General features: G+C 43.5%; 2 protein-coding genes across 2 annotated transcripts; one reads left to right on the top strand and one right to left on the bottom strand.

The window, feature by feature from the left end:
- The first annotated feature begins 2,346 nt into the window (after positions 1–2,346).
- Positions 2,347–3,253, top strand: LOC115254073 (translation machinery-associated protein 16 homolog). The gene is made up of 4 exons (XM_029863111.2): positions 2,347–2,506; positions 2,570–2,652; positions 2,716–2,856; positions 2,915–3,253. The coding sequence occupies exons 1-4, from the start codon at positions 2,504–2,506 to the stop codon at positions 3,228–3,230; spliced, it is 543 nt and encodes a 180-aa protein (XP_029718971.2). The 5' UTR covers positions 2,347–2,503; the 3' UTR covers positions 3,231–3,253.
- LOC109411605 (abasic site processing protein HMCES) lies at positions 3,135–16,166 on the bottom strand. Its single transcript, XM_019685164.3, has 2 exons — positions 16,002–16,166; positions 3,135–4,243 (listed from the first exon to the last, which is right to left on the bottom strand). Exons 1-2 carry the CDS (start codon positions 16,019–16,021, stop codon positions 3,262–3,264), a joined length of 1,002 nt encoding a protein of 333 aa, XP_019540709.3. The 5' UTR covers positions 16,022–16,166; the 3' UTR covers positions 3,135–3,261.
- Positions 16,167–16,277: the final 111 nt, after the last annotated feature.

Raw genomic sequence — 16,277 nt, 5'->3', positions numbered from 1 at the left:
GAGACGTTCACTTTCTATCGGGCAGTTTTTGCCAAATGACGATTTAGGGTGGGTTGCCCATATACAAGGAAAGTGGTTGTTAAAAGCCAAACATTTTTCCTACATGAAATCAGTGAACTGGCCTCAAGTCTTTGCCTTTGGAAGATGCCTTGGGGTCTAAACTTAAGGTTTAGGAGGGAGACGTTCACATTCTATCGGGCAGTTTTTGCCAAATGACGATTTAGGGTGGGTTACCCATATACTAGGAAAAGTGGTTGTTAAATGTCAAACAGTTCTACCACACAGAATCAGTGAACTGGCCTCAAGTCTTTGCCCTTAGTAGATGCCTTGGGGTCTAAACTTAAGGTTTAGGAGGGAGACGTTCACTTTCTATCGGGCAGTTTTTGCCAAATGACGATTTAGGGTGGGTTACCCATATACAAGGAAAGTGGTTGTTAAAAGTCAAACATTTTCCCTACATGAAATCAGTGAACTGGCCCCAAATCACATTAGTATTCTATCAGAGGTGATCTTTTGCGGATATGCTACATTTTTCATGTGATGCTACATTTTTCATGTCATGCAACAACTTTCATGGCATGCACTTTTTGTATCATGCAACATTATTGTTATAAGTGACATACAACCAATACTAGTATTCTCATGAAGGTGGCATTTTACAGGCATGCAACGTTTTCCATGCGATGCAACAATTTTCATATCTGCAACATGTCAGCTACATTCTTTCTATTGTTTGACATCCTACCCACATTAGTATTCTATCAGAGGTGATCTTTTGCGGACATGCCTAGGGGTAAGACACTGTGCAAATGAGAGTAACTCTGAGAAATTCTGAGTAACTCTTTTCACCAAAGATCGACGAAATTTGTTGAAAAACACCCCTAAAACTGCAATAAAAGCGAGATATCGGGCAATATTGTTTTGATTTTGCGATAAATCAGGCAACACCCTTGTAAAATCGGGAGCAATCCGGAGGAATTCTGAGCAACTCTGTGACGGAAAATGTACTCTCCAGCACAGTGTCTTACCCTAGGGGCAGGACAGATCTAACGAGAGCAAATCTGTGTTCGAAATGTTGTTCAGAATTCCTCACAGTTCCTCAGATTTCCTCATATTTATACCAAAGTGTGATCTGGCACCAATGTCAAACTGCAAAGTGTTGCGTGTGCTGAATGAAAATTGCAGTTTTGGGGATGTCTTTCAACAAATTTCGTCGATCATCGACAGAAAGAGTTACTCAGAAATCCTCAGAGTTGCTCTCGTTTGCACAGTGTCTTGCCCCTAGGTCTTACCCCAAGGGACATGCTACATTTTTCTTGTGATGCTACATTTTTCATGTCATGCAACAACTTTCATGGCATGCACTTTTTGTATCATGCAACATTATTGTTATAAGTGACATACAACCAATACTAGTATTCTCATGAAGGTGACATTTTACAGGCATGCAACGTTTTCCATGCGATGCAACAATTTTCATATCTGCAACATGTCAGCTACATTCTTTCTATTGTTTGACATCCTACCCACATTAGTATTCTATCAGAGGTGATCTTTTGCGGACATGCTACATTTTTCTTGTGATGCTACATTTTTCATGTCATGCAACAACTTTAATGGCATACACCTTTTGTATCATGCAACATTATTGTTATAAGTGACATACAACCAATACTAGTACTCTCATGAAGGTGACATTTTGGAGGCATGCAACATTTTTCATGAGATGCAACATTCTCAATGTCATGCAACGTGTTTTATATCGTGCAACATTTTTAATATCGCATGACACTACATCGCATGACGCCTACATAGGTATTCTTATGGAGGTAACGTTTTGCAGCATGCAACATTTTTTTTTGCTATGTAACCATACCATGCAACATTTTTCATAGCAATGCAACTTTTTCACGTTGCGCAACATTTTCAGTTGTTGCGATGGATCGGACACATGTTTTACAGGATTAATCTTTTATCGGTACAAAGTCACCCCTTTGGGAACGTTCAAAAATTACGTCCAACATTTGGGGGAGGGGGGGGGTCTAGAAAAGTGTGACAGTACGTGTATTGGGTATAGGGAAATTGCGTGACAGAGGGGGGAGGGGGGGTCTAGAAATCCCGAAAAACGATGGACGTAATTTTTGAATCTTCCCTTTGTTCAAGTACGGTACAAAAACTGGTTGTTAGATTCCCACCAACCAGTAAAAACACGGAAAAATAAAACTGGTTGATGAAAGCTGGTTGTTAGAATCACAGAAGTGATTTTGATTGCCACAGTTGATTTAAAACGTCCGAGTGCGAGTCACGTGCGTTAATTTGTTTACATACAATTTCCTCCTGTTCCTTCTCCAGCTGTTCTCTACATAGAGTTTGCAAAATAGAAGTTTTCGAGGCGCGTGCTCTGAATTCCTAGATTTATTTTGAAGTAATTCCGTAAAGTTTGTTTGATAACTAAATTACTGAAATACCAACCGATCGTCCAAAACGGACTGCTGTTTCTAAAATGGTAACATTTATTGCTTTTTTTTCGTACGAGAGAGCTTTTCAATTCAAGTTTATTTCCCAATAGCCAAAAAACATTCAAAAGGAGTTAGCGAAATGCAAGCATCCACAAAGCCGTAAAACATTGGCGCTTGCCAGGAAAATGAAAAAGTAGGTACATAATTCAATTTCAGAAATTTGAAATCGTTACGCTTTTTATGTTTTCAATTGTAGGATAAATAATCGTGAAAAGAAAAAGATGGGTCACGCTGTCAAAGCGAACATCGTGGGTAAAAAGTTGGGCTGGTTTGCCGAACAGCTGGAAGATCGTACCGGACCGTTGACCAGCAGTGAATTCGAACAGATGATCGAGAGGTATTCGTCAGAAGAATTTCTGTTGAAATGCATTTATCATAATCATATATCTTTGCAGATACCTTTCACGATTCGACGAAGAGCTAGAGCAAATCAAGTTGGTGCAATCGATCAATAAACAACGCAACAATCAACATGCGTCCCGCGAGGCATCCATCAAAATGACCCTGGAGAAAGAGCAGGAAAACTTTAACGGCGGGGGTCTGGAGCTGCCGGATCTTTGCGATGCCATGGAATTCAAGAAGTTCCAGCAGTGGGACGGAAATGCACAGTCGATACAACATTTGAAGATGCACTTTATTTCACGGAAACGTCTTCAAACAAATAATAAGATAGTTGATTCGAGTACGAACGAAAATATGACAACGGATTAAAAGTTAAATGTATATTAAAGTAATCCATATTTCAATCTGCTTGAACATTCTCCTCTTTGGGTTTCTTCCGGTCTGGTTCAGATGCCGTGGGTTCTTTCTTCTCCACAGTTGGATCATCCTCGAGGTTTCTTTTCTTCACGATCAACCAGGACTGCATCATCTTACTCTTGGGAGTAGCGTTTCCTTTTCCAATTGTGGGTTTTGTCCCATCTTTTCCAATCGGTTTGTTGCACTGGTCCGATTTGTTTCTGGAATTGTTGACCAAATTGGAGACTCCGTACCACTGAATTGTTTCGCTCGGTTTCAACATATTCATCGCACGGGTTGCGGCCACTCTCCGAAAGTCAAGCCATGCGTCAACTTCCTCGTCCGTCTCAAGGATAGCCGGAATCCGGTGGTGGATTGCCGAGAACTTTTTGTTGGACTCGAATGTTATCACCGTATAGCTGTACAATTTATCTCCGTTTTCGTCTTCCCAAACGTCGAACAGACCAGCCATCTTCAGAAGGTTGATTGTACCATCGGTTCCCGCTAGATTCCAAGTGGACCTGTCTTCGATTTTAACGCCCTCGTTTTGTGGCATGTGAATGTAGAAAGCTGGTCGCTCCGACGCTTTCAAATCTTTAGCCGTCGTCTGCCATTCGTAGAATCCCTCGCAGAGTATTACGCATCGATGACCGGCTGCGAGTGGAGGCCCGTACAGCTTGGACACAGCCAAACCCTCCAAACGGCAGTTGTTCGTTGTCAGACCGTGCTTCCGGTAATCGCCCTTGTGCCATCGAGGTACCATGCTCCACATCATCGGCACAATGATTCGCTCTGAACTTTCCTTGGCTTCGTCGAAATGGGCTGCAGAGACCAGAACCGGAGTGATGTCCGTGGGAGCAATGTTGTGCGAAGGTTGGTACTTTCGACCGCAGTTGAACTCATTGCGATACTCTGGCGTTTTGGGCTTGCTTTGCTGTGGGTTTTGATATTTGCAACAACATTGGACTTCCTTTGGTTCAAGCGTCCTAGTAAAGGGATTAAATAAATAAGATATATTATTATTATTATTAATTTGGTCAAGCTGAGAGAATAAAAAAAGACAAACGGTTCTGACGGGCTAACAATTTATTGGAGTACAAAAAAACGGAAAGGGTGGCAACTTGAACGCGAAGGTTGGTTCCGACAACTCGGATTATGAGCACGGTGAGCACGTCATGAGACGCCATGGTCTCGAAGAAATGAGCGAGAACGGAGAGCTGTTTGCTGAGTTTTATGACAACGATGTCATGGTGATTGGAGGATCGCTTTTTTCCATCGATTAGTGACATGGGTTTCCCGGAATTAATGGCGTCGACTCGTGGGTTTTATCCAAGTGAGGACGTTACGACACGAAAGAGATGAACAATTTTTCTATTGTTTTCAAATAAATTAATGGAATCTAGTAAATAGTAGTTTACATAACAATACAAATACAATTAGTTTAATGGCGTCAATTGAACCGATGTTAAGGGCGGACGGAACGGTCGGGTAAATAACCGCCATTGCTCTGTTGCTAATAAGATGGTAATCTCAGATTCTACTTCATATTTTGCAACAAAAACCTATCATTGTGTATGCTCACTTGCACTGCACATGCTGATTGTTTTTCATCATCTTCAGTGCAATAGAACTCGAGATTACCATCATCAAAATCGCGAGGCAAATTGTTAGAAAGAGAGGCAAGATAGGAAAAATAACACGGCGTCCCGTTTCACCTTAAAATAAACATGCGATAATATTTGTTGCTATGTAAACAGATTTCGCCTTTCAAAAACCATAGAATTCATATTTCTCGGTAACATTTTTCTCCAGCATTTACAGGTACTAATGGCCACATGAATTGTGAACGATTTATAGTATGAATCATATGACCTGAGGTCTGACTTGTGATATTTGGCAGTTATTTGAACAGATTGATGATAGATCTTATCAACAGCTGCCAAGCAATACATACCAGACAGACATCAGTGTTTGATTCTTATCATAAAATGCGCATATCATTCTGGGAGCCGTTAGTGCTCGTAAATGCTGGATATAAATGTTAGCGGAAAATATAAATTCTATAGCTTTTCAAAAGCGAAAACTGCTTACAAATATTTAACAACAAATATTATTGTATTTTTATTGTAACTACGATTCATTCGACGCCATTCAATTAATTGTATTTGTATTGTAAGAACAATGAAAAAACATTAGAATATATTGTTTTCTTTTTAAAATTGCCCTAAAAATATCTCATAAAAACACAATACATTCTATTGTTTATCGCGGAAAAAAGTATGAAAATTTTATGGTCGACCAAAATTTTTTATTGTAAAAGTGCCATTTACCCATCAAGGAATTGGCATCCCTATCCTACTAATGCAATGTTTTCGTAGCCAATATAACAGTGGCTCAAGCATGAGGCTCAAGCTGACAACCTATCTTTCAACACAGCAGCATAGTTTTAATGCGGGGTAAGAAAAAAAGAAGACCATAACAGTCCCCTTTTTACCATTGGCCGAATGGGGTAATGGTGAGTGTGCTGTGCAAATTACAATACGTTTAATGGTGAATAATTGTCGAAGAAATGGTGTTGTAACAATAAAATTTATCGTATTTTTATGATATTTTTATCAGGGACTAGCTGTCCCTAGAGTCCCTTGTTGAGTGTGCAACCGACCACGCGTTGCCCTTAGCAACCTAACTAGATATAAGTTGTATTATATTAGATCGTAGTAGGCTAAGAAATTTCAAATAAAATTCTTTCTCTTTTGTCGACGTTCTCACCCAGTAAAGACGTGTTCACGTGTAGCTCTGCCTATTTTATTAGGTTATGAGCCCAGCGCGGAAGAAAAATCTAGTTCGTTCCGAAAAGTAGTGCACGCGGTCGCGGAAATGGGTGAAGAAAAGTTGTGGCTGTTCGACGGAACCAATTTCGGAAACTGGAAATTCCGAATTGAGGTTCTGATGGAGGACAAAAATTTGCTCGACTGTCTGGAGAACGCCATCGAGGACGAGGAGTACGCGGAGGATCTCCCGGAGGACACAGCTGCTGTCAGAGCGGAGAAGAAGAAGAAACTCGACGAGCGCATGGCCAGAGACCGGAAGTGCAAAAATTTGCTCATCCACCGAATAGCAGAGGACCAACTGGATTACGTCAAGGACAAACGGACGGCGAAAGATGCGTGGGACGCCTTGAAGAACGCATTCGAGCGCGTCGGGATCGCCGGGAAGCTGTTCCTGAAGAAGCAGTTCCAGGAGTTGCGGCTAAAAGAAGGCGAAAATGTGAAGGCATACCTGCTGCAGTTCGAGAAAGTGCTCCGAGAAATGAAGGCCGCCGGAGTGAAAATCGAAGAGGAGGACGTCGTATGCCAGCTTTTGCTTTCGTTGCCGAAATCGTACGATGCGCTAATCACGGCGCTGGAAACTATCCAACCGGACCAGTTGACTTTGGAGTACGTCAAGAAACGGCTGATGGATGAGTCGGCAAAACGTGCGAACCAAACGTGCCACGCGGATGATCACACAGGTGAGTCGGCCTTTGCGGGGAAGAAAAGCGGGTTCAAATGCTTCGAGTGTGGCCGCTTCGGGCACAAGCGTGCGGAATGCCCCGATTTCCGTCCGGCAAGTGGCAAGGGACACGAGAAAAGCACCAAGCCGACAGCGAAAACGAACCGAAAATTCAAAAGCAGCGGTGCGCACACCACGCGTGAAAATGAAATTTCGTTCGTTGCAACCACGGGCGACGGCGCACTTTCGGCGCCTACTGCGATGCCGAGCGAGCGCATCGAGTGGTTTTTGGATTCGGGTGCGACGGACCACATGGTCCGCGATAAGCTGCTGTTCGAAGAGATGCATCCACTTAAGCGAAAGGTGTCCATTTCGGTGGCCAAGTCAGGACAAGTCATCGTGGCGGAATCTGCCGGCACAATCCGTGTCGATATGGTAATCGATGGCAGAAGGCATCCGTCGGTGGTGAAAAACGTTTTGTACGTGCCCGAGTTGCAGTGCAATTTGTTCTCTGTGCGTAGGCTCGAAGACATCGGAATGACGGTGAAGATTGCTGGAGGAAAAGTGGCCATCCAGAAGGACGGGCACACTGTGTGCGTTGGTCAACGGACAGGTCAACTATACGCCCTCGACATCTACCGTCGTGGTGATGAGGAATCAGCGAGCGCGAGTGCCATGACAACGAAAAATGACAGTTTTGAGCTGTGGCATCGAAGGTATGGTCATCTTGGCGGCACGAACCTGAAGAACCTCTGGAAGCATGGGATGATTGAGACGGCAGCGAAGATTCTGGACTGGCCAGAGCGATGTTTGTGCGAGGTGTGCTTGGCAGGTAAGCAAACGAGACAGCCGTTCGACAGTGCTGTAGAGCGCCGTTCTTCCCGACCGTTGGAGCTTATTCACTCCGATGTGTGTGGGCCGTTCACTCCAACCACGTGGAACGGAAAGCGCTATTATGTATCGTTCATGGACGATTATAGCCACTTCACGACGGTGTATCTGCTCGCATCGAAAGATGAAGTCCAGGAAAAGTTCGAGCAGTACTGTGCACTGGTGACGTCATTCTTCGGCACAAGGGTGTCGAGGCTCCGGTGCGACAACGGCGGGGAGTATATTAGCCAATCGTTCAGAAAATATTGTCGCACTGAAGGAATCCGTATGGAGACAACCGTCCCGTACAGTCCGCAGCAGAACGGGGTAGCGGAACGATTGAATCGCACACTGCTGGATAAATCTCGTTCGATGCTGCAAGATGCTGGCCTACCGAAATCGATGTGGGGTGAAGCTGTCCTCACTGCCGCTTACATCCTGAATAGAAGCCCGACGTCTGCTCTGGAAGAAAGAAAAACGCCATATGAAATGTGGTACGATAGAAAACCGAACATAGACAAAATGCGGGTGTTTGGTTCAACTGCTTTCACGTGGGTACCGAAACAAAAGCGTGGAAAATTGGACCCGAGAAGCGAGAAGAACGTCATGATCGGATACACGACCAATGGCTATCGGATTTGGGATCCGAGGAAGAAGGCAATTTTCACATCCCGTGATATCGTTTTCGATGAGACCAAGAAGGTGACGCAGAGGCAAGAACCGGTGAGATTGATGTACGAATCCGACGACGATGATGAACCTGTAGCAGTGAATGAAGTTCCTGAAGCGCACGAGCCGATCGAAAATGATTCTGCTGACGACGAGGAATACGAAGATCCGACCGGCGCGCTCCCTTCGCAAACAAATAGTGGAGACTGTCCTGCAGAGGTGTCCACGAGGCACAGCGGACGGGAGCGCAGAATCCCCGGTAAGTTTCTTGATTTTATTACTGGCTTTAAAGCAAATACTGGCAGTGGATGTTTCGCAGGTTCCGATGGCAACTCCGAGACGACTGACAACGTGGTGATGGCTTTCGCACTGAATGCGGAGGCGTTCGTCGAGGACCTACCGTCAACCATCGACGGTCTGAGGAAGCGAGACGATTGGCGCCACTGGGAGGCCGCCATCAACAGCGAGCTCGAGTCGCTCGAGAAGAACAAAACGTGGAACCTAGTACCGAAACCGGCGGGAAAACACCTTGTGGACTGCAAGTGGGTGTTTAAGGTGAAACGAGACGCAGCTGGAAACGTGGATCGCTACAAAGCGCGGCTGGTTGCGAAAGGCTACTCGCAACGGAAGGGGTTTGACTTCGACGAGACGTACGCGCCGGTGGCCAAAATTGCCACTGTCAGGACGCTTCTGGCGGTAGCGAACAAGAAGGGGTACCATATTCACCAGATGGACGTAAGGACCGCCTTCCTCAACGGCATACTGAAGGAGGAGATATACATGCGACTACCTGAGGGCCTGCAGAGCACAAACCCAGGTCTAGTGTGCCGTCTCCGAAAAGCGTTGTATGGCCTTAAGCAGGCCCCGAGGAGCTGGAATGATCGATTCCATTCGTTCGTGACGAACCTAGGGTTCAAGCGGTCGAATGTAGACAGTTGCCTGTACCATTTGAAGTCGAATGGATCCGTCGTCTACCTGCTACTGTACGTGGACGACATCGTCATTGTTTCGGACCGGATGGAGCTGGTGGACCGGATCAAACACCAACTATCACACCAGTTTGAGATGTCCGATATGGGGAAGTTAAAACTCTTCCTTGGTTTGAGAGTGGATCGAGACTTGAGCGGAGGAAGCATGAAAATAAGCCAGCCCAAATATATAGTTGACCTCCTTCAGAGATTCGGCATGGTCGACTGCAAGCCGGTAGCGACCCCGATGGAACCAAACCTGAAATTGGAAAAGAAGAAGCAAGAAGAAGGATTAACTACGAAGCCGTACAGGGAGCTCATCGGATGTTTGACGTACCTGGCACTGGCATCAAGACCGGACATCAGTGCTGCGGTGAGTTTCTTCAGCAAGTTCCAGGCCGCACCAACCGATCTCCACTGGTGCCAGCTGAAGCGCATACTGCGATACCTGAAGGGGACCATGCATCTTGGTCTGGTTTACAACCAACGTGGAGAAGATCAGCCGCTTATTGGATACGCCGATGCCGACTGGGGCAACGACCAAGAAGACCGCCGATCAATATCCGGCAACGTCTTCCAAGTTTATGGAGCTACTGTTTCGTGGATGACTCGAAAGCAAGCAACAGTATCACTTTCATCAACGGAGGCCGAGTACATCTCTCTGAGTCAAGCTGCCTGTGACGCGATTTGGCTAAAGAATCTGCTTGACGAACTTGGAGTTGCTCTACATCACCCGATCCCGTTGTTCGAAGACAACCAATCGTGTATCCGCATCGCTGAGGAGCCAAGAGACCATAAGCGGATGAAGCATATCGACATTCGGTACAACTTTATCCGAGAGAAGATCCAGGACGGCGTTTTCAAGATCGTCTATAAGCCAACATCCGAGCAAGTTGCGGACATCTTTACCAAAGGATTGGCACGAGGATCGTTCGAACGGCTGCGGAACAAGCTGGGGCTGTTCGGTTGAGCGGAGGTGTTGAGTGTGCAACCGACCACGCGTTGCCCTTAGCAACCTAACTAGATATAAGTTGTATTATATTAGATCGTAGTAGGCTAAGAAATTTCAAATAAAATTCTTTCTCTTTTGTCGACGTTCTCACCCAGTAAAGACGTGTTCACGTGTAGCTCTGCCTATTTTATTATCCCTATATGTAATTAGAGTCTGGCGGACTGTCACTTTCGACCGGAGCCAATCGAGCATGACGTCATAGTGTCCTCACTGATAAATGCTACACCGTGACGTCATGCTCGATTGGCTCCGATCGAAAGTGACAGTCCGCCAGACTCTAACTAGACTGACTCTAGCTGTCCCGACAAGCGTCGTACCAACGGCGTCATGGTTGCGATTTTTTCCGCAGTCAAGTTCGCAGATTGTGAACAATCCTTGGGTACCCACTTTACGTATTTTATGTTAAGTCCCTTACTGTCAGAGCTGTCAGATCAGTGTAACACGCTAAATATAATTTACACGAAAGGCAATTTACACGGAAAAAAATACACGGTTATGAATATTATTGGGTACCGGACTGGACACACAAAATTTGATCGTTTTCTTTGGTACATCGAGGTCTTGAAATTAGTCTATGGTCGTACTGCCTGCCTACTATGTTTTTTGACATGCAGCCCCATAGGGACGTCCCCCGCGAAGTCATCTGTATGGGAGCCCCCCGTTCCAGAGACCGGAGAGGTCTTACACCAGGCTAAGAACCTTCTCCGGTCCAAAATCCCCCTGCATACAAAATTTGATGCCGATCGGTTCAGTAGTTTCCGAATTCATAGCAGTCAGACAGACAGACAGACAGAAATTCATTTTTATATATATAGATAGATATACAGTGAGGATTCGCTCGTTGGGTCACGACTGCGCCCCGATTAGCGAATCGTGTTCGTTCGTTGGAGCAACTGACAACTGATCAAAATGCTCTAGACACACGCAAGTGACGAGAAATACGTCACGAAACACTCACATACTTGCGCAAACGGTCTGTATACAGGAGCTGCGATGCGACGACGATCAGACGTCAAACTCGTTTTGACATCGATTTTGACATTGACAGTGCTTTTTAGTTGGGTTTTGCCCCAGCTAGCGAACAGACAGCCCATCTAACGAGCCGCCAACGAACGAATCAGGACTGTATATAGATAGACTAGCTTACCCGGCAAACCTTGTATTGCCCATTTCAATTGTTGCTCTTGCACAGTTTTTCTAATATTTTTGTTAATTTTCTTAATTTGTTCTACATATGAACATAGCCACCCATCATGAGGACAAACTGAACCGAACAAAAATCTTGTTGATCATTTCATTAAATAATTAGTTGTATGGCTCCAAAGAGAATGTAAACTCATTTGTATAAACATCGGAAGCCCGGCTCCAGAGGCACGTTTATCTTCCATTTGGTACATTTGTCTCAGATAAAGAATGCTGTTTGGTGGTTTGGTTGCTAACCAATGTTTTATCGATGTTACTTAAATAGACAACTCGACCATAGAATTTACAGTTCAACAGCCATAAACTACACAATAGCGCCTCTCGAAAGAAAAACCTTCGATAAAAAGAAGGAAACATTTAGGTATGTTTTAAATTTTAGCAGTTGGTCCGTAAAGAAAATGGAACAGTGTAACTTGAAAGTTATCTGTATGGGAGCCTCCCGTTCCAGAAACCGCAGAGGTCTCACACCAAGCTAAGAACCATCCCCGGCCCAAAAATATATCTACCTACAAAACTTCACACCGATCGGATAAGTAGTTTTCTAATGCATAAGGACCAGACAGACAGACAGCGCGAGTAATAAATTCCTAGAGAAATTCCCAGAGGTATTTCTGGGGTAATTCCATGACGAATTCTTGGGTGAATATCTGGATGAATTACTGGAAGAAGAATCTTTAGTGGAATCCCTGAAGATATTCCTGGTAAATTCCTCCAGAAATTACTGGGAAAACCTTTTGGAATTACTGGAGGAATCCCTCGAACCAATTCCTGGAGGAATCCCTGGATTCTTGGAATAATGCGTGTATAAACTCCAGAATGATTATTTCTTGGATAAATAGGCTCCTAAAGTCCTATCGGGATTCTTGTTTTAAACCACAATATATGGTTCAAGAGTACATATTTACTCATTTTTTGACGTTTTTAATAACCATATTTGAAAATATATAATTTTTATTTTTTAAGCCTTTTGTCTCGTCCCTAGCTTATAACACATACTTTGAGTGATTGTTTTTCACCGTGTATGTCAGATAGGAACATTTTTGAAATCCCAGTGCGAAAAATGTCGAGCTCAGTCACACAAGGTTGACCTCAAATGTCAAAGTAGAACTATTTACCATTTTACTTATTTCGAATTTTCTCATTATTCCTTTGTTTTTCAAGTTCGAGTAAAGTACAATTCCGATTAGAATACCATGCTTGATCGTATTATTCAATATAAGCGAGATTCCGTCTTTAATTTTAGGACCCTATTGCCGTTGTAGTTTCTGAACGATTTACTGCTTTAATTTCTGCAAGAATTCCTGGAGTAATATTTGCAGGAGTTCCTGGAGTAATTTCTGGAATAATTCCAGGTGGAATTCTTAGAGGTATTCCTGAAGGAGTCCCAGAATCGAAAGCTGAAGAAATGCCTGTATGAATCCCTGGAGGAATCCCTATGAAAATCCCTGGAGGAACTCCTGGAGGAATGCCTGGAGGTATTCCTAAAAGAATTCCTGGAAGAATTCCTAGAGCGATCCCTAGAGGATTTCCTAGAGAAGCTCCTGAAGGAATTTCTGGAGACGTGCCTGTGCGAATTCCAGGAGGAATATCTAGAGAAATTCCTCGAGAAATCTTCAGAGGAACTCCTGGATGAATTTCTGGAAGATTTTCTTGAAGAATCGTTGGGAAACTTTCAGGTAGAATCCCTGGAGAAACCCTTTAAAGAATTTCTGAAGAAATTCCTTCAGGAATCCCTATTAGAATTTCTACAGGAATTTCATGAGGTATCGCTAGAGAAATACCTGGAGGAATTCCTCGAGGAATCCTTAAGAAATCTTTAGAAGAACTCCTGGAGGAATCCCTGCAGAAATTCCATTAGCAATTTCCAGAGGAATGTCTGGAGGAATTCCAGGAAAAAAATTTAGAAGAACATCTGGGTGAATTATTGGAGGAATTATCGAAGGAGTTCCTGGAGGAATCTCTGGAAGAATCTTAAGAGGAATCCCTAAAGGAATTTCTGGTAAATACCTGGACCAATTCCTGGAGGAATTCCAGGAGAAAATGCTGGTGGGATTCCTGGAGGGATCCCATGAACCAATTTCTGGTGAAATCTCTGGAGGAATCCTTGGAGAAATACCTGGAGTATAAATTTCTGGAAAAACTCCTCAAGGAAACCCTGGAAGAATACCCGGAAAAATTCCTGGAGGAATTACTGAAGAAATTCTTAAAAGAATTTCAAAAAGGAATCCCTGGAAGATTTTCTGGATCAATTCTTGGAGTGATTCCTGGAGGTATTCTTGGTGGCAACCCTACAGGAAATGTCTGGATGAAATCTAGAATTACTGAGGTTAATTCTGCAGGAATTCCTGGGGTAATTCCTGGTGGAATTCTCAAAAGCATTCCTGGAGGAGTCCCAGAATTAAATCCAGAAGAAATGGCTGGATGAATCCCTATAGAAATCCCCGGAGGAATGCCTGGAGGTATTTCTGAAAGAATTCCTGGAGGGATTCCTAAATGAATTCGTGGAGGAATTCCAAAAGCAATCCCTAGAGGAACTCCTGAAGGAATGCCTGGAGGAGATTCTGAAGGAATTCCAGTAGACATACCTTAGTGATTTTCTGGAGAAATCTCTAGAGAAATTCCTTGAGCTATTTTCTAAGGAACTCCTGGAGAAATCTCTAGAGAATTCCCTAGGGGAATTTCTTGAGGATTTCTTGAAGAATCACTGGAGAACTTTCAAGAAAAATCCCTGGAGGAATTCTTTGAAAAATCCCTGAAAAAAATCCTGGAGAAGACGACCCGAATCTGAAACAGCTACGTTGAATTTTCGTACCGATACATCAGGTCGACCTCTCTTGTGCATATCACAGCAAAGCACTCAGGTCCACTAAGTAATTAACTTGAAATTTGTTGCAAGTATCGTCATAATCCGCCCAGTATATGAATATCCAAACATTGATACAAATCCACTATGGCTACTTTCACGTTTGTTTGTCGACCTGGTACCAAACGATCCCTGATCTCCAGCCCCTTTTATTAGCCAATCGTTGCATCCGATCCATTTTCCGGCCATCTCTGTGACAAAGCTAGCAATTCATTGGATGCTCATTGCAGCATCGCACTCTAGATTGGTTTTGTTTGCGACCGTGTTGAACGTCTCTCTCCGCTCATTTCCGGTTCATATCTTTGAAAGTACCCCTTTCCAGCGACCGGAGGAGTCTCACACTATGCTAAGAACCATCCCCGGCCAAAAAAGTTCCCACATACAAAGTTTCACGCCGATTGGTTCAGTAGCTTCCGAATGCATAGCGGTCAGACAGACAGACAGACAGACGGAAATTCATTTTTATATATATAGATGAAGATGATATAATGCTTTTACGATCATAGCCAATTTCAGCTACAAGCGGTCCACTATGGATTACTGCACGAATTTATACTGGCCTGCTTACTCCCACACGAAATTTGACGTTTGAGCAGTGTCGGCACCGCTTAAACGTCAAAATTACTGTGAGAGTAAGCAGGTCAGTAATAATTCGTGCAGTGAACCATTGGTTAACATACCCTACGACCGAGAGGAAAATTGAAAATTACGAACTGACAAAACAATGCATTACAATTAATAGTGACAATCAGGCCAGGTGGAAGCAGTATTTTGGAGATTTGTTGAATGATAACTACTCAATCAATTTTTAGCGACTCCACCAAGTGTTTTCTGAGATGTACATTTTAACTCGGTTTTGCCACGACTAGCCCTACTGTGCTAAGAGTAGCGTTTGTTTACATGAAAAGTGGGCCAAGGCCACTTGTTACAAACGCAATATAATTAAAATTAATTTTTCAAGATTTTTCATTTATGACGCAGACGGGTCTACCCGACGCAATTATCAGTCTATCTATCACCTCAACATTGTAGGATTAGTCATTACAAGAGACTGTCGCCTCTGTAGAAGTAGACGAAAAGGACAGAGAAAAAATAACAACTGATAAAGATAGGGCCCTAATCTTGACCCTACTGCAACGGGCAAACGCAGGTACCGCACATGATAGAGAAATGCAAATAATATGATAATACGTCATTCTTTTAGACATAGGCCTAGTATATAAGGATGTTTGAAATATATGAAGAGAGGTCAGTTGAAATTTAGTGTTTAATTCAGAAAGTTATCCGTCCCTTTGATCCTCGTCAAGACGACCCTTGTTCAAGGTAGTTACCAAACTCTCTAAAGAGGCCAGGACTTCTGCTGCAAGTAACCAGCCCTTAGGTTTTTGGAATCTCACCCAACAAGTTCACTTGGAACTTGTAAAATATTTAATCCAAAACTCCCTCAGTAAACCTTACGCTCTCAAACCATTAGAGCAATCGGTCTGAGGCTTAGTGAGGAAAACAATATTTTACAAGAAGAGGTTTCTTCTGTTGATCAAGTTTCACCTCAGACAGTATCGGCACGGTACGCATCCCTTCGCGCGTTTTCCGGCCGAAACACCACTAATAGTTTCAAAAACTTTTGTTGGAATTCAGTTTGTTTCCTAATAATAATGTGTACTTACAGGCAGGTTCTTCCACACATTTTGCGTTTTGAGCACTGAATACGCCTAGAAAACTACACAAATTATTCTTCCACATAAAAATGTATTCAAAATTTTGTTCGTCCGGCTTGCGGGGCAGAACCAGTAAACAAAAACAACCAACCAACGTGCGCGCCGCAACGGAACAAAGTGGAAAAAGCAAAAGCCAAAAATTAATTACCACAGTTGATTATAATTCTGGTAATAAGCTTATCGTAGCTTACCTGCTTATCCACAGACATTGTCATTTACTTGGTG

Source organism: Aedes albopictus, chromosome 3, assembly GCF_035046485.1.
Source record: "Aedes albopictus strain Foshan chromosome 3, AalbF5, whole genome shotgun sequence".
NCBI lineage: Eukaryota > Metazoa > Arthropoda > Insecta > Diptera > Culicidae > Aedes > Aedes albopictus.
The sequence above is the reverse complement of the archived record's forward strand: the minus strand, read 5'-3'. Positions and strand labels throughout refer to the sequence as shown.